General features: G+C 38.2%; 1 protein-coding gene across 4 annotated transcripts in view; it reads right to left on the reverse strand.

Moving 5' to 3' along the window:
* The window catches only part of CCSER1 (coiled-coil serine rich protein 1), a 1,477,979-nt gene that overhangs the window by 1,131,375 nt on the left and 327,237 nt on the right, over positions 1–19,367 (reverse strand). For all 4 annotated transcript variants that reach the window (XM_069593698.1, XM_069593699.1, XM_069593700.1 and 1 more), the window contains exon 5: positions 2,824–2,944. In XM_069593698.1, coding sequence (XP_069449799.1) covers positions 2,824–2,944 — 121 coding nt within the window. The remainder of the gene's footprint in view (positions 1–2,823; positions 2,945–19,367) is intronic.

Here is a 19,367-nt window from a genome sequence, read left to right on the forward strand (position 1 = left end):
TTGAGGGGGCTAGTGCTAAGTCGCTTCAGTCATATCCAGCTCTTTGCAACCCTATGGACTGCCGCCTGTTAGGCTCCTCTGTCCATGGGATTTTTCCAAACAAGAATATTGGAGTGGGTTGCCATTTCAGTCTCCAGGGTATCTTCCCAACCCAGGGATTGAACCTTCCTCTCTTATATCTCCTGCCCTGGCAGGTGGGTTCTTTACCACTAGCGCCACGTGGGAAGCGTTTGAGGGGGATAGAGGAGTCATTAATTTGGTTCAAACAAACCTAGTGTAAGATTCTGGTAGGACACCTAGTTCAAGCCAAATAAAGAACTTGATACATTAGATTGCATTAGGAAGAGTCTTCAGGAGAAGAGCATGTATCTGTAAATCATCAGATCAATAATGTTGATAGTTGGAAGCTATGAAAGGGGAAACATAACTAAAACTTCTGTGGATTTTTAGATTTCAGATCCTTTAACAATATCACTTCACATAACACTCAAAATGACCCTGTAAAGATGGTGATATCATGCTCATAACAGATAAAAAACAAAAGACAAAGAGTGTAAAGCAAAATGTCTCAAATTTTCTCCTAATATGTAGAAAAGTTTTTAACTAATATCTCTCTGATTCAGAAAAACAAAAACAAAACTTTAAAAAAAAATGACTAATCCTATTAAGGGAGAGTGTTTAAAAAAGAAAGTAGATTCAGAGAACACAGAGGAGTATCAGAGTGAATGTAGGGTAACAGAAATAACCAGTTAACAAGTACTGTCTACTTCAATATAGACCTAAGAATAAAGATGAATGAATATTTATGAAGTCACTAAGAATGGAAAATATATTTTATGTAAGCAAATAATACGATTCACCAGTTTTAAATAGAGTCACTAAAAGATAATTAAGGAATTTAAAATCCAACTTACAAATATATAAACTCACATACCTTGCAAAAAATGCATTTGAGTTTTCTAATATAATTCAACTGGCATATGTGAGATGTAACTTTCTTCCTATTAGACAAAAAAAGGCTTTTCAAATCTAAAAATTACACTATATTAACAGTAGTTCACTTTTAGATTGTATTAAAAATGAATTACAATCATTATTTCTGAATTGGTTAGTATTTCTTTCCTCTACAATGAGAATATTAACATTATTTTCATGCCATCAAATATAAACATTGCTCCACTTGAATTCAACATTACTGTATATAACTTTAGGAGATTTTCTAATTGATTTCACAGAGTATCAGACACTATCATATTCCAGGAAACTTGGTCTTCAGGAACATTTCCAGTAGAAAGACATCAAGAAACAAACAAGTATGATAAAGTTAATCTAATAGATGAAAGTGAAAAAGGAGAGTTAAAAAGTTGGCTTAAAGCTCAATATTCAGAAATCTAAGATCATGGCATCCGGTCCCATCACTACATGGCAAATAGATGGGGAAACAGTGGAAACAGTGGCTGAGTTTAGTTTTTTGGGCTCCAAAATCACTAGAGATAGTGATCATAGCCATGAAATTAAAAGACGCTTACTCCTTGGAAGGAAAGTTTTGACTAACCTAAACAGCATATTAAAAAGCAGAGACATTACTTTGCCAACAAAGGTCCATCCAGTCAAGGTTATTGTTTTTCCAGTAGTCGTGTATGGATGTGAGAGATGGAGTATAAAAAAAGCTGAGCGCTGAAGAACTGATGCTTTTGCACTGTGGTGTTGGAGAAGACTCTTGAGAGTCCCTTGGACTGCAAGGAGATCCAACCAGTCCAACCTAAAGGTCCTGAGTCTTCACTGGAAGGACTAATGTTGAAGCTGAAACTCCAATACTTTGGCCACCTGATGCAAAAAGCTGACTCATCTGAGAAGACCCTGATGCTGGGAAAGATTGAGGGTAGGAGGAGAAGGGGACAGCAGAGGATGAGATGATTGGATGGCATTACCGACTCAATGGACATGGGTTTGGGTAGACTCCAGCAGTTTGTGATGGATAGGGAGGCCTGGCATGCTGCAGTTCATGGGGTCACAAAGAATTGGACACAACTGAGTGACTGAACTGAACTGAATAGAAGAAAACACTAGGTACTTCAGGGTAACTCCTTCTGTTGCCAGGAAGCCTTGGCAACACCATACATCCCCTAGTCTCCAAGCTAAGACTTTAAAGCAAGCATGAAAACACTTTCACAAGTTGGTTGTCCCTTTTAATTTACTTAATACATAACTAGAAATAAACCTAGTTTATTAGATACTGCAACTTCATGTATCTTATATTTACTACTATGAATTTAATTCTTTCGGCCATTATAAGAAAAAGTATTATTTATTCAATAAAAGATCAAATTTAAATTTAAGTGACACTTGATCTGTTTAAATGGAAAAATATGCAAACTTTAACCAGTGTAAAGTTAAAAATAAATTACTTATAAAGTACAAACCTGTTTAAGCCCAAGAAATGTATATATGAAAATGTTCATATTTTGCACCATTGAAGCTTACAACTATAAAATAAGGGTTCCAAGAACAGTACATACATAATCATAGTATTAAGAAAATAAAGCCTTCAGTCTACTTACTCACATCACCGAGATAAGGTATCAAAGTGAAACCTGGATGGTGTATAGTTCAAACACATAACTTCAGAAGACAGAAGTTATTCATTGAGGCATTACAGGATAAATCATTTTTTTTAATCTGCATAATTTATTTCTGTTCTCTCAATATACAAATATCAATATATTCATTATAAATCACAATTTCTGAGGGATCTAACTTTGATCAGTTATCTAATTATCTAATAAAGTTTACAAAACTTGAAAAACCAAATGAACAACTTACTGTTTTGAAGGTTCACGCAATTTAAATTCTTCTCTTTTCTTCATCTCTATGGTGGGTTCCATAGGAGTGAGAACTACAGCAGCACATGAAACCACAGAATGGTATGAATCCTCCCGGCAAACTGTTTTATTAGAAATAATAATTATAAATGTCATAATTATTTCTTAACTATTCTCTTTTTAAATTTCAGTCAAATGAGATAATTCAACTAAAATATTATCATTAAATTATCTTTAATTATCACTTTCTAGTCTGTCTTTCCACTGACCTTAGTACTTTTTCTTTTCTTTCTTTAAGCTACACAGTGGAAAATGTGTTGCCTACACTTTATAATTCTTCCATTTATAAAAGCTTTTCATTGAAAAATAAGAAGTACACAAATTAAACACAGTTAATCTTCACAAGTGAGTGAGTGAGTGAGTGAAAGTCTGTCAGTCGTGTCTGACTCTTAGTGACCCCAAAGACTATACAGTCTATGGAATTCCCCAGGACAGAATACTGGAGTGGATAGCCTTTTCCTTCTCCAGGGGATCTTCCCAACCCAGGTCTCCCGCATTGCAGGTGGATTCTCTGCCAGCTGAGCCACAAGGGAAGCCCAATCTCCACAAATCACTACACAAATAAGAGATGCTAATCATGACCAGTGACACACATACTGCTTCTTTCAAAGCCTGTCATGGAAATGCAAGCTGATACTCAGTTTAAGCACAGAGGTCTAAGTGTATAGGTGCATTGCTTCCTTCTCTCCTAGTAATAAACCCAGGTGACATTTTATAAAAGGATAATCAAAGGAAGTCATTTGTCAATGGAAATCAAAGTGCAGCAAAGAAATAACAACTGGTAGCAGTGGAAATGATATTTGAGTTGATTGTAAATGAATGACCAATAATCACTGATCTCAGTACTCATTTCAAGAACCATGACTGGGACAATGATGTAGAAAGAAGCAAATACTAAAGATGACAGCACACATTAGTGAAAGAGAGGACAAAAATACAATCGGAGCATGCAAGTCAGCCAAATAGTGTAGAGCTGTGATCTCAAAGAAAAGAGATGCAAGAAATGATCCCAGTGTTCTTCAATTTTACCCTAAAAGTATCTGGTGAATTATTAATCTGCTTAGCACTGGAGTCTAAGATATAACACAGATGACCACTAAAAGCAAAGCTGAATCTGAGGCACTCTTGTGGCACTCAAGAGTCAAAGATTTCTGCCCAGCATGTGCCAAAGATGAGGAGCCCAGGTTTCCTCATCATCTCTCCAATACCATCAAATTTTTAAACTTAATTTTCTCTACTTATTCTTGGCATGAGCTTTGAGTCCGAAACAAATAAATTTATCACAGCTGGGAGAATAAAACTATTTTATATTTTAAATTTTCACTGTTGCCTTAAACACTGCTAGTGATGAAACAGACTAAGGATGAAAATTACTGATTCGTTCCTCTGAGATCACATTCACTTATTCAACAAATACTTAGTAAAATAACTTGCATATTCCAAGAAATATGCTTAATGGTAGTATTCTCTTGTGGGCAAGAAAGAAATGTTCTCTCTTCTCCCAAGTTTTAAAAAGAGTCTTAATTTCTTCTAGAGATACCTCTCAAAAATTAGAGCAATAAACTTCTGACCAGATGAAAACATTTACCTAGATCTCTAGGAGGGAATACCAAGAAATGGGAATACCAGACCACCTGACCTGCCTTTGAGAAATCTGTATGCAGGTCAAGAAGCAACAGTTAGAACTGGATATGAAATAACAGACCAGTTCCAAATCGGGAAAGGAGTATGTCAAGCCTGTATATTGTCACCCTGCTTATTTAACTTACATGCAAAGTATATCATGAGAAATGCTGGACTGGATGAAAGACAATATGGAATCAAGATTGCCGGGAGAAATATCAATAACCTCAGCTATGCAGATGAAAGTACCCTTATTGCAGAAAGCAAAGAGGAACTAAAGAGCCCCTTGATGAAAGCGAAAGAGGAGAGTGAAAAGGTTGGCTTCAAACTCAACATCAGAAAACTAAGATCATGGCATCTGGTCCCATCACTTCATGGCAAACAGATGGGGAAACAGTGGCTGACTTTAGTTTTTTGGGCTCCAAAATCTCTGCAGATGGTGGCTGCAGCCATGAAATTAAGACACTTGCTCCTTGGAAGAAAAGTTATGACCAACCTACACAGCTTATTAAAAAGCAGAGATATTACTTTCCAACAAAGGTCCATCTAGTCAAGGCTATGGTTTTTCCACTAGTCATGTATGAATGTGACACTTGGAATATAAGGAAAGCTGAGCGCCAAAGAACTGATGCTTTGAACTGTGGTGTTGGAGAAGACTTGAGAGTGCTTGGACTAAAATAGGGGATCCAACCAGCCCATCCTAAAGGAAATCAGTCCTTAATGTTCATTGGAAGGACTGACCCTGAATCTGAAGCTCCAAAACTTTGGCCACCTGATGCAAAGAACTGACTCATTTGAAAGACCCTGATGCTGGGAAAGATTGAAGGTGGGAGGACAGGATGACAGAGGATGAGATGGTTGGATGGCATCACCGAATCAATGGCTATGAGTTTGAGTAAGCTCCAGGAGTTGGTGATGGACAGGTTTCCAACTTTGTCAGTGTTTCATTTGCTATTATTTTCTCCCATTCTGAAGGCTGTCTTTTCACCTTGCTTATAGTTTCCTTCATTGTGCAAAGGCTTTTAAGTTTCGTTAGGTCCCATTTGTTTATTTTTGCTTTTATTTCCATTACTCTGGGAGGTGGGTCATAGAGAATCCTGCTGTGATATACATCAGAGAGTGTTTTGCTTATGTTTTCCTCTAGGAGTTTTATAGTTTCTGGTCTTACATTTAGATCTTTAATCCACTTTGAGTTTATTTTTGTGTATGATGTTAGAAAGTGTTCTAGTTTTGTTCTTTATAAGTGGTTGACCAGTTTTCCCAGCACCACTTGCTAAAGAGATTGTCTTTTCTCCATTGTATATTCTTGCCTCCTTTCTTACACTGTTGGTAGGAATGCAAACTAGTATGGCCGGTATGGAGAACAGTGTGAGGATCCCTTAAAAAAACTGGAAATAGAACTGCCATACAACTCAGCAATCCCACTGCTGGGCATACACACCGAGGAAACCAGAATTGAAAGAGACACGTGTACCCCAATGTTCATTGCAGCATTGTTTACAATAGCCAGGACATGGAAGCAACCCAGATGTCTGTTGGCAGACTAATGGATAAGAAAGCTGTGGTCATTTACACAATGAAATATTACTCAGCTATTAAAATGAAAGCATTTGAATCAGTTCTAATGAGGTTGATGAAATTGGAGCCTATTATACAGAGCGAAGTAAGTCAGAAACAGAAACACCAATATTAACACATATATATGGAATTTAGAAAAATGGTAATGATGACCCTATATCCAAGATAGCAAAAGAGACACAGATGTAATGGACTCTGTGGGAAAAGGCGAGGGTGGGATGATTTGAGAGAATAGCATTGAAACACGTATATTATCATATGTGAAATATATCACCAGTCCAGGTTTGATGCATGAGACAGGGTGCTCAGGGCTGCTGCACTGGGATGACCCTGAGGGATGAGATGGGGAGGGAGGTTGGAGGGAGGGTCAGGATGGGGAACACATGTACACCCATGGCTGATTCATGTCAATGTATGGCAAAAACCACCACAATACTATAAAGTAATTAGGCTCCAATTAAAATAAATAAAAAAGAAAAAAAAGGCAATGGAAATGAAAAAAGTCTATATATTGAAATGATATTTATTTAAAATCTCAGATAAAATACCTTACAGATTTTTTTTTACCTTACAGATTTCTAACCATGCAGAGAGAAATTTAAATATTTCTGATACAAACAGTTAATTAATGCTAGATTCTGAAAACAGTCTACACTACAAGATCAAAGAAAGTAAAATGAGAATAATAACTGTTAGCCAATACAAGTCTCTACCTTACCACTTTGCTAATAAGGAAATGAGCACACAGTTTTAAACATGCTAGAGATATAAGAAGAAAACAACACACAATCTTTATGGAATAGCTGTTCATAATTGTTCATATTTTTTCACATTTGTAACATTAAGTAGAAAAATTTTTACAAAAAGTGTTAGAGTAAGATAATTTGATTATGCTAATTATTTTGAAAAAGGAGCAACTCCATGTCCAAGGAGCGGTGGCTGTGTGGGCGCAGAAGGGCCGAGAGAAGCTACTCCATGTTCAAGGTCAGGAGGGGTGGCGGTGAGGAGATACCCCTTGTCCAAGGTAAGCAGCAGTGGCTGAGCTTTGCTGGAGCAGCCATGAAGAGACACCACACATCCAAGGTAAGAGAAATCCAAGTAAGATATCAGAGGGCAGACACACTAAAACCACAATCACAGAAAACTAGTCAGTCTAAAACCACAGACCACAGCCTTGTCTAACTCAATGAAAAAAAAAGCCATGCCGTGTGGGGCCACCTAAGATGGGCGGGTCATGGTGGAGAGGTCTGACAGAATGTGGTCCACTGGAGAAGCAAAAATTCTCCAATCAGGCTTCAGCAATACGTGAACCATGAACTTCCAGATGTTCAAGCTGGCTTTAGAAAAGGCAGAAGAACCAGAGATCAAATTGCCAACATCTGCTGGATCATCGAAAAAGCAAGAGAGTTCCAGAAAAATATCTATTTCTGCTTTATTGACTATGCCAAAGCCTTTGACTGTGTGGATCACAATCAACTGTGGAAAATTCTGAAAGAGATGGGAATACTAGACCACCTGACCTGCCTCTTGAGAAACCTATATGCAGGTCAGGAAGCAACAGTTAGAACTGGACTTGGAACAACAGACTGGTTCCCAATAGGAAAAGGAGTACGTCAAGGCTGTATATTGTCATCCTGCTTATTTAACTTATATGCAGAGTACATCATGAGAAACACTGGGCTGGAAGAAGCACAAGCTGGAATCAAGATTGCTGGGAGATATGTCAATAAGCTCAGATATGCAGATGACACCACCCTTATGGCAGGAAGTGAAGAAGAACTCAGAAGCCTCTTGATGAAAGTAAAAGAGGAGAGTGAAAAAGTTGGCTTAAAGCTCAACATTCAGAAAACGAAGATCATGGCATCTGGTCCCATCACTTCATGGGAAATAGATGGGGAAACAGTGGAAACAGTGTCAGACTTTAAATTCTGGGCTCCAAAATCACTGCACATGATGACTGCAGCCATGAAACTAAAAGACACTTACTCCTTGGAGTTAGACAAGGCTGTGGTCCTAGTGTGAGTAGATTGACTAGTTTTCTGTGATTATGGTTTCAGTGTGTCTGCCCTCTTGCAACACCTACCATCTTACTTGGGTTTCTCTTACCTTGGACGTGGGGTATCTCTTCACAGCTGCTCCAGCAAAGCACAGCTGCTGCTCCCTACCATGGAGTAGGGGTATCTCCTCATCTGCGCCCCTCCCGACCTTGAACGTGGAATAGCTCCTCTAGGCCCTCCGGCGCCCCTGCAGCCACCGCTCCTTGGATATGGGGCAGCTCCTCGCGGCTGCCACCCCTGGCCTCGGGCAGGGGTAGCTCCTCTTGGCTGCTCCTGCGCTGTCGCAGCCTGGCACTCTCAGACGCCGCCCCTGTCCTTGGACGTGAGATAACTCCTTTAGGCTGCCGCCGCTGACCTTGGACGTGGGGTAGCTCCTCTCGACCACGCTCTGCGCGTCATCGCAGCCGCGGGCAATGGTCCTAATGTAATCACACTAGGACCACAGCCTTGTCTAACTCAATGAAACTAAGCCATGCCCTGTGGGGCCACCCAAGATGGGAGGGCATGGTGGAGAGGTCTGACAGAATGTGGTCCACTGGAGAAGGGAATGGCAAACCACTTCAGTATTCTTGCCTTGAGAACCCCATGAACAGTATGAAAAGGCAAAATGATAGGATACTGAAAGAGGAACTCCCCAGGTCAGTAGGTGCCCAATATGCTACTGGAAATCAGTGGAGAAATAACTCCAGAAAGAATGAAGGGATGGAGCCAAAGCAAAAACAATACCCAGGTGTGGATGTGACTGGTGATAGAAGCAACGCCTAATGCTGTAAAGAGCAATATTGCATAGGAACCTGGAATGTTAGTCCATGAATCAAGGCAAATTGGAAGTGGTCAAACAGGAGGTGGCAAGAGTGAATGTCGACATTCTAGGAATCAGTGAACTAAAATGGACTGGAATGGGTGAATTTAACTCAGATGACCATTATATTTACTACTGTGGGCAGGAATCCCTCAGAAGAAATGGAGAAGCCATCATAGTCAACAAAGGAGTCCAAAATGCAGTACTTGGATGCAATCTCAAAAACGACAGAATGATCTCTGTTCCTTTCCAAGGCAAACCATTCAATATCACGGTAATCCAAGTCTATGCCCCAACCAGTAACGCTGAAGAAGCTGAAGTTGAACAATTCTATGAAGACCTACAAGACCTTTTGGAACTAACACCCAAAAAAGATGTCCTTTTCATTATAGGGGACTGGAATGCAAAAGTAGGAAGTCAAGAAACACCTGGAGTAACAGGCAAATTTGGCCTTGGAATACAGAATAAAGTAGGGCAAAGGCTAATAGAGTTTTGCCAAGAAAATGCACTGGTCATAGCAAACACCCTCTTCCAACAACACAAGAGAAAACTCTACACATGGACATCACCAGATGGTCAGCACCGAAATCAGATTGATTATATTCTTTGCAGCCAAAGATGGAGAAGCTCTATACAGTCAACAAAAACAAGACCAGGAGATGACTGTGGCTCAGATCATGAACTCCTTATTGCCAAATTCAGAGTTAAATTGAAGAAAGTAGGGAACACCACTAGACCATTCAGGTATGACCTAAATCAAATCCCTTATGATTATACAATGGAAGTGAGAAATAGATTTAAGACACTAGATCTGATAGGTAGAGTACCTGATGAACTATGGAATGAGGTTCGTGACATTGTACAGGAAACAGGGATCAAGACCATCCCCATGGAAAAGAAATGCAGAAAAGCAAAATGGCTGTCTGAGGAGGCCTTACAAATAGCTGTGAAAAGAAGAGAGGCGAAAAGCAAAGGAAAAGGAAAGATACAAGCATCTGAATGCAGAGTTCCAAAGAACAGCAAGAAGAGATAAGTAAGCCTTCCTCAGTGATCAATGCAAAGAAATAGAGGAAAACAACAGAATGGGAAAGACTAGAGATCTCTTCAAGAAAATGAGAGAGACCAAGGGAACATTTCATGCAAAGATGGGCTCAATAAAGGAGTGACATGGTATGGACCTAACAGAAGCAGAACATATTAAGAACAGCTGACAAGAATACACAGAAGAACTGAACAAAAAAGATATTCATGACCAAGATAATCACGATGGTGTGATCACTCACCTATAGCCAGACATCCTGGTATGTGAAGTCAAGTGGGCTTTAGAAAGCATCACTACAAACAAAGTTAGTGGAGGTGATGGAATTCCAGTTGAGCTATTTCAAATCCTGAAAGATGATGCTGTGAAAGTGCTGCACTCAATATGCCAGAAAACTTGGAAAACTCAGCAGTGGCCACAGGACTGGAAAAGGTCAGTTTTCATTCCAAACCCAAAGAAAGGCAATGCCAAAGAATGCTCAAACTACCACACAATTGCACTCATCTCACACGCTAGTGAAATAATGCTCAAAATTCTCCAAGCCAGGCTTCAGCAATACATGAACCGTGAACTTCCAGATCTTCAAGCTGGTTTTAGAAAAGGCAGAGGAACCAGAGATCAAATTGCCAACATCTGCTGGATCATGGAAAAAGCAAGAGAGTTCCAGAAAAACATGTTATTTCTGCTTTATTGACTATGCCAAAGCCTGACTGTGTGGATCACAATAAACTGTGGAAAATTCTGAAAGAGATAGGAATACTAGAGCACCTGACCTGCCTCTTGAGTAAACCTATATGCAGGTCAGGAAGCAGCAGTTAGAACCGGACATTGAACAACAGACTGGTTCCAAATAGGAAAAGGAGTACGTCAAAGCTGTATATTGTCACCCTGCTTATTTAACTTCTATGCAAAGTGAATCATGAGAAACGCTGGGCTGGAAGAAGCACAAGCTGGAATCAAGATTGCCGGGAGAAGTATCAATATCATCAGATATGCAGATGACACCACCCTTATGGAAGAAAGCGAAGAGGAACTCAAAAGCTTCTTAATGAAAGTGAAAGAGGAGAGTGAAAAGTTGGCTTAAAGCTCAACATTCAGAAAACCAAGATCACGGCATCTGGTCTCATCACTTCATGGGAAATAGATGGGCAAACTGTGGAAACAGTGTCAGACTTTATTTTGGGGGGCTGGCTCCAAAATCACTGCAGATGCTGACTGCAGCTATGAAATTAAAAGACGCTTATTCCTTGGATGAAAAGTTATGACCGACCTAGATAGCATATTCAAAAGCAGAGACGTTACTTTGCCAACAAAGGTCCATCTAGTCAAGGCTATGGTTTTTCCAGTGGTCATGTATGGATGTGAGAGTTGAACTGTGAAGAAAGCTGAGTGCCAAAGAATTGATGCTTTTGAACTGTGGTGTTGGAGAATACTCCTGAGCGTCCCTTGGACTGCAAGGAGATCCAACCAGTCCAGTCTAAAGGAGATGAGCCCTGGGTGTTCTTTGGAAGGAATGATGCTAAAGCTGAAACTCCAGTACTTTGGCCACCTCATGAGAAGAGTTGATTCATTGGAAAAGACTCTGATGCTGGGAGGAATTGAGGGCAGGAGGAGGAGGGGACGACAGAGGATGAGATGGCTGGATGGCATCACCCACTCGATGGACGTGAGTTTCAGTGAACTCCGGGAGCTGGTGATGGACAGGGAGGTCTGGCGTGCTGCAATTCATGGGGTCACAAAGAGTCAGATAGGACTGAGCAACTGAACTGAACTGAACTGAATTATTTTGTACTTTACGAAACAAGAAGGCACACTTTTCTTATAATGAGAAAAATTGCTTTTACACTACACCATTTAAAATTACTACAGGAGTTAAAATCTGGGGCCTTCGAGAGCAGGCGACTTCATTTCCTCTATATAGTGTTTAGTGTTTTCCAAATTTCCTATGGTGATCTTTTCTTACTTTTATAGACAGTAAAAATAAAACATATGTTAAAATATAGTCCTGAGAACAGAGTGGATGAACATGTGTGAAATACTGATATTGGCCTCACGTCAGTACAGCTTCTTGAAATTCCTTCAGGAAAACTGTTTTTTCTAATGTAACGATTCTAAATTCAATCTCATTTTCTGAAGGTTTTCTCCTTCTTCCTTTCTCTTGCCTACAAAAATCAGATTTTCAAAAGGCATTGTGAATAGACTAGTTGATTATTCTAAAATAGATAAAGGGATAATACTAATTTCATAAATTTCCCTCAAATTCATCTATTTCCATACTTCCAGGGGCTTTTGATTTTAATCTACGTGACTGAGGTACAGTGGCACGTTTAGCAATTGTCAAAGTTGTACGAACCTGAGCTTGAGGCAAGGATGATTTCTACACTTTTCAAATCTCATCAAGTATAAATAGTTCATCATTCAGATTTAACTCTATGATGGGAAAAACGGCTTAAAGAGAGCAGAGAATGAAAACAAACAGGAATTCTCAAATTTTAATTACTCACAATATTTAATTGTCCTTATAAAGCTAGCTCTCAAATCTATGACATTTTGTTAACTTCTAAATTTTAAAAATGCAATTTTATGGAAAAGCAGGTTATTATTTAATAATAATTTTAAAGGCATGATTTAGTGTCAAGGTTCTGCATATTCAAGTAGGTTTCCAGCTACCATTAATTGAAAAAAAATCAATACATTTTTCACTATTGCTTCCAACCACAGATGCAAATAATTATTTGCGGCACTAACTTACAAATTTATGTGCTAAATTTGCTCTTCTGTGGAAAGAATTGTTGTTGTAAATGTATTCCAGACAATTCCATCATAGGCTTCTGTTACTAGGAATGTCAGAGGAAGGCTGACTGAAAAATTAAAGGCCCTATTTCTTTCTGGATAGATAAAGCCTTTTCCCCAAGATTGGGGTCACCCACTGGGGCATTCTGAGAAGGTCACACATATAACTGCTAGAACTACATCCAGAGGAGGTAAGTTATCAGCAAACATCAGTTACTATGAAAAGAATGATTCAGACATGAGAAACTGATCATTGATTATGAGATTATACAAATAGGGTTTAAAGATGAATGAAAATGCTTAAGCATCATAAGAGTTACTTACCCTAAGTTTTTGTTGTAAGCACTAACCTCATTTATTTCTAGGTAGTTAAAATATATGAACACCAAAAATGATTAAACCTACTGGACTCCAAAGTTCAAAATCAGTATAACTTGGGACAGAATAGAAATCATTTCTAGGTTTAAGATTGAATAGTCTGATTTCACCATGTAACCTTTTATTACACCTCAAAGAATGTGTTATCATATGAAATGATTCTCCATTATTACAAAATGTTTCTTTCACACTCATAATAAACTGAGATGCAAAACCTAAACATTGATATTTTAAGTTGACTTTTCTCTCCAGTTTTATACATCAACACTGTTTGATTTAATTATTAAACTTCTTTGTTTGGACTTTTAATTTATAAAATCAATTTAAAGCACTAAAAAAGCAATAAATTTTAATAATGTTCACAAAAAGGCCAAAGATTTATTAGGAGAGGCATCTTTCTTTTCCATGAAGGATTAAGACATTCAAATTACTAAGGATACCTAGAGTATGGTTAACTCATAAAAAGAAAAGAAAATGAAGTTGCTCAGTCATGTCCAACTCTTTGTGACCCCTTGGACTGTAGCCTACCAGGCTCCTCTGTCCATGGAATTTTCCAGTCAAGAGTAATAGAGTGGGTTGCCATTTCCTTCTCCAGGGAATCTTCCCAACTCAGGGATCAAACCTGAGTCTCCCGCATTGCAGGCAGACGCTTTACCATCTGAGACACCAGGGAAGCCTGGTTAACTTATAAGTATCACTTATAAGTACATTTGAAGTTACCATGCCAATTCATCAAAATAGTTTACTATCAATGATCAAATTGTAAGCTTAAAAGAAAAGAATCTGCTTTTTGTCCTGGAAGTGTTCACTTTTCTATTTTTCTCTCTTTTTTGTTGTTGTTTTTACTTTTCTTTATCTCTAATTGCAAAAATAAACCATCTTCACTCTCCTAATTTTCATGCTGATTCTTCCATGTTCTAGAGAGCTTTAATTTCTTCAGAATAAAGTTTTCCTCAAGAGTACTTTAAAACATAAAAAAAAAAGTTCAGGATCCATGTATTTACCACAAAACAACCCACCAGTAAAGTTTAACTCACTGAAAGGCTAGTATTTATTTAACGAATGCTTAAAGAACATTATATGGTAGGCCTAGTTTTTGCATTTATGCTTATAGTATTTTCTTTTGCTGTTGTTCACCAACTCTTCGCGACTTCTTGGACTGCAGCATGTCAGGCTCCTGTGTCTCCACTATCTCCCAGAGTTTGCTCAAATTCATATCCATTGAGTCAGTGATGCTATCTAACCATATCATCCTCTACCACCTCCTTCTTCTTTTGCCTTCAATATTTCCCAGCATCAGGGTCTTTTCCAATGAGTTGGCTCTTCGCATCAGGCTGCCAAAATATTGGAGCTTCAACATCAGCATCAGTCCTTTCAGTGAATATTCAGGGTTGATTTCCTTTAGGATTGACCAGTTGGATCTCCCTGCAGTTCCAGGGAGTCCAGACTCTCAAGAGTCTTTTCCAGCACCATTAAAAAGCATCAATTCTTCAGCAGTCAGCCTTCTTTACGGTTTAACTTGCACATCTGTATAAGACTACTGGAAAAACCAGAGTACTGTCCTTATCTCTCAGAAAAAGTCTATGCAGTAAGTACTATTATTGCCCCCATTTGTACACTGGTCAAGGTCACATGACTTGGAAGGAGCCACCAGGCTTCTCTGTACAAGGGGTTTTCCAGGCAAGAGCTCTGGAGTGGTTTGCCATTTCCTTCTCCAGGGGATCTTCCCATCCCAGGGCTCAAACGCATGTCTCCCGCATTGTAGGCAGATGCTTTACAGTCTGAGCCACCAGGGAAGATCCCAGAAGGAGCCACACCAGAATTCAATTACTTTGCCTCAGTCCCCATGATATTGACCATACTTCATGTTGATTCTCATTTAAATAAGATGCATCAAGTGTTCTAAAGTAAGAGTAAATTTAATGGTTGATATTTTTCCATTATGTTTATATTCAGCAATATTCTTATATCTGCAAAGATGTTAATAGTAGTACTGCTGCTATCTTGTTCACTTCCTGTTACTTAGTTCTCACTATATAACTAATACATTATGCATATATAATACAGGAAGCCCTCAACAAATATTTGTCTAGTGAATGAGAGATTAAAGAAAAATGAAGTGAGCATTAGGGAAAAGAAAAAAATACTAGCCAGGGGCAGAGTGCTAAAAAGAATCAAGCCATGAGAAAATAATATCCAGATGAGATATAAGAAATTAAGGAACAGAGACATATGTTACTGCCAATACCTCAAGGATCTTCTAAGCACCTCTAAAATATAACTAGTATTTGATGCTGAAGTTAATGAAGATGTGCTACAGATTATTTAACAAAGAAGCAACATAATCAGCTTTACGTTTTCCACAAACAGCCTAGGCAACATCTAAGTACAAGAAAAAGATAAGGTAAGACCACTGATGATGCTATTGAAATAAGTGAAGTGAGAAATGGTGAAGACTTCCAGTCACTGGAAGCAGTACTGCAGTGGAAAGGAGGGGGAAAAGTAAGGGTGCTGAGTATCCAGAAATTTTAACAATTCTAATTTAAACACATAATTACAGTTTATATTTACTTGATCCTTTATTCAAACTAAACACAATTTTCAGTATATTACCAAAAAAGATACAGTGAAGTATGGATGAATGAAAAAAAAAATGATTGGGGAAAGCAAGTAGAGACTTCCAATTTATTTAGAGGGAACTTGATAATTAAATTTTTTTAAAATTTTAAAATCTTTAATTCTTACATGCGTTCCCAAACATGAACCCCCCCCCACCTCCCTCCCCATAACATCTCTCTGGGTCATCCCCATGCACCAGCCCCAAGTATGCTGTATCCTGCGTCAGACATAGACTGGCGATTCGATTCTTACATGATAGTATACATGTTAGAATGCCATTCTCCCAAATCATCACAATCATATTTGTAAGGATAATATCATCTTGGAATATTATTAAAAATGTAAAAGAATTGCACATAAACTATTTAAATTCTCAAATACAAAGTGATTATGGAAACAATATATATATAAGTAGACATGAAAATAACTATATCCTAGAAACTGGACAAAACTATAAAATGCAAAAAGCGACTTTAAATTTAATAATGCTTATCGCACATTATCTGAATTCTGCTACATTTGCTGTTGTGTACAATACCAACCACTCATCCTGTGACATGTTTGGACAGTTATCAGGTTTGTTTTAAAATTTCATTCCTTGAAATTTCATGTTTTTTAATCAATTTACTCTCAATTTATTTCTTGCTTCAGCATTTGAAGAGTTATTTTCACATATCTTTACATCATGGAAATATTATCTGGAATAAAATGCAAACCTCAAGAGTGACAGAGGAAAACAGAACAATGCAAAATTATGAATTCAATTTGTAAAGTGAAAGACACTCTTTGCAACCCCATGGACTATACAGTCCATGGAATTCTCCAGGCTAGAAAACCACAGTGGGTAGCCTTTCCCTTCTCCAGGGGATCTTCCCAACCCAGGGATTGAACCCAGGTTTCCCACATTGCAGGTGGATTCTCTACCAGTCGAGCAACGAGGGAAGCCCAAGAATACTGGAGTGAGTAGCCTACACTTCTTCAGCAGATCTTCCTGACCCAGGAATTGAACCGAGGTCTCCTGCATTGCAGGTGGATTTTTTACCAACTGAGCTACCAGGGACGCCCTTCAGTTTGCAAGGTTACCTATTTTATTACTATATCTCAAGCACTAATATGTTTCCATCAGGCAAAAATGCATGTTTGACACATCAAATGCAAGCTGAAATAGCCAATGACATTCTTGAATGTAGATCATGGAACAAGTATTTACAAACTCCTCCTCACTCCCTCTTCTCTCTTGACTACAGAGTAAGAAAGTTAAAAATAGTGAAACTTTATTTTATTAAACAGAAAAAAATATCTCAAGGATGTTACAGACTAAAGAATGTCCCACCCCCAAAATTCCTATGTGAAGAACTTAATCCCCAGTACCTCAGAATATAACTGTATACAGAGGAAGTGTTTTTAAAGATGTAATTAAGTCAAAATGAGGTCATCAGGGTGGGCGCTAACCCAATACAACTGTGGTCTTAAAAGAAGGAGGGATAAGGACTCAGGCATGCACAGAGGGAAGATCAAGTATAGGCAAAGGGACAAGACAGCTTTTACAAGCCAAAGATAAAGGCCTCAGGAAAAAAAAATTAAAAAGGAAAAAAAATCAAACCTATGGACACTTTGAACCCAAAACTGTAGTGTCCAGAACTGTGAGAAAATAAATTTCTGTTAAGCCACTCAGTCTGTGGTGCTTGGTTATGGCAGCACTGCTAGACTAATATAATGGTTGTTTTAGGAAAAGGACTAACGAATCACTTGTACTAATATTAATAATTAAATAAATCATAAATAAATCAAATAAACCTCAGTCCAAACTCTTATCTAATCACCAAGTATATGGTGCTCCTGCTACTATCCTCTCCCATTTGGAATTCTCTGACATGTCCATTCAGGACATTCAGCTCATTCATGCTTCAATAATTATAATTTTGAGAAGTTTATTACTTTGTCATTTTGGTTGCCTTCTTCCAAATGTGATCTAGATTGTTAGTTTATTTATTATTTTTTTTCCCCTTGAATTTTTATTTTTTTTTATTTTTTTTTAATTTTAGTTTTTTATTTTTAAAATTTTAAAATCTTTAATTCTTACATGCATTCCCAAACATGAACCCCCCTCCCACCTCCCACCCCATAACATCTTTCTGGGTCATCCCCATGCACCAGCCCCAAGCATGCTGCATCCTGCGTCAGACATAGACTGGCGATTCAATTCACATGATAGTATACATGTTAGAATGTCATTCTCCCAAATCATCCCACCCTCTCCCTCTCCCTCTGAGTCCAAAAGTCCGTTATACACATCTGTGTCTCTTTCCCTGTCTTGCATACAGGGTCGTCATTGCCATCTTCCTAAATTCCATATATATGTGTTAGTATACTGTATTGGTGTTTTTCTTTCTGGCTTACTTCACTCTGTATAATCGGCTCCAGTTTCATCCATCTCATCAGAACTGATTCAAATGAATTCTTTTTAACGGCTGAGTAATACTCCATTGTGTATATGGACCACAGCTTTCTTATCCATTCATCTGCTGATGGACATCTAGGTTGTTTCCATGTCCTGGCTATTATAAACAGTGCTGCGACGAACATTGGGGTACATGTGTCTCTTTCAATTCTGGTTTCCTCGGTGTGTATGCCCAGCAGTGGGATTGCTGGGTCATAAGGTAGTTCTATTTGCAATTTTTTAAGGAATCTCCACACTGTTCTCCATAGTGGCTGTACTAGTTTGCATTCCCACCAACAGTGTAGGAGGGTTCCCTTTTCTCCACACCCTCTCCAGCATTTATTGCTTGCAGATTTTTGGATCGCAGCCATTCTGACTGGTGTGAAGTGGTACCTCATTGTGGTTTTGATTTGCATTTCTCTAATAATGAGTGATGTTGAGCATCTTTTCATGTGTTTGTTAGCCATCCGTATGTCTTCTTTGGAGAAATGTCTATTTAGTTCTTTGGCCCATTTTTTGATTGGGTCTTTTAAAAATAAACTCAAAATGGATTAAAGATCTAAATGTAAGATCAGAAACTATAAAACTCCTAGAGGAGAACATAGGCAAAACACTCTCAGACATAAATCACAGCAGGATCCTCTATGATCCACCTCCCAGAATTCTGGAAATAAAAGCAAAAATAAACAAATGGGATCTAATTAAAATTAAAAGCTTCTGCACAACAAAGGAAAATATAAGCAAGGTGAAAAGACAGCCTTCTGAATGGGAGAAAATCATAGCAAATGAAGCAACTGACAAACAACTAATCTCAAAAATATACAAGCAACTTATGCAGCTCAATTCCAGAAAAATGTTAGTTTATTTAAAAATTTATTGTACAGAGTTTGTGTGTGTGAAAACATGTGCATATATAATATATATGTTATATAATACACATATTGTACATATATAAGTTTTATACACACATATGTACGTTTATACACATATCTAACATAGAGACATTACTCTGCCGACAAAGGTCCATCTAGTCAAAGCTATGGTTTTCCCAATAGTCACATATGGATGTGAGAGGTGGACCATAAAGAAGGCTGAACTCCAAAGAATTGATACTTTTAAATTGTGGAGCTGGAGAAGACCCCTGAGAGTCCCTTGG

Source organism: Ovis canadensis, chromosome 6 (genome assembly GCF_042477335.2).
Source record: "Ovis canadensis isolate MfBH-ARS-UI-01 breed Bighorn chromosome 6, ARS-UI_OviCan_v2, whole genome shotgun sequence".
NCBI lineage: Eukaryota > Metazoa > Chordata > Mammalia > Artiodactyla > Bovidae > Ovis > Ovis canadensis.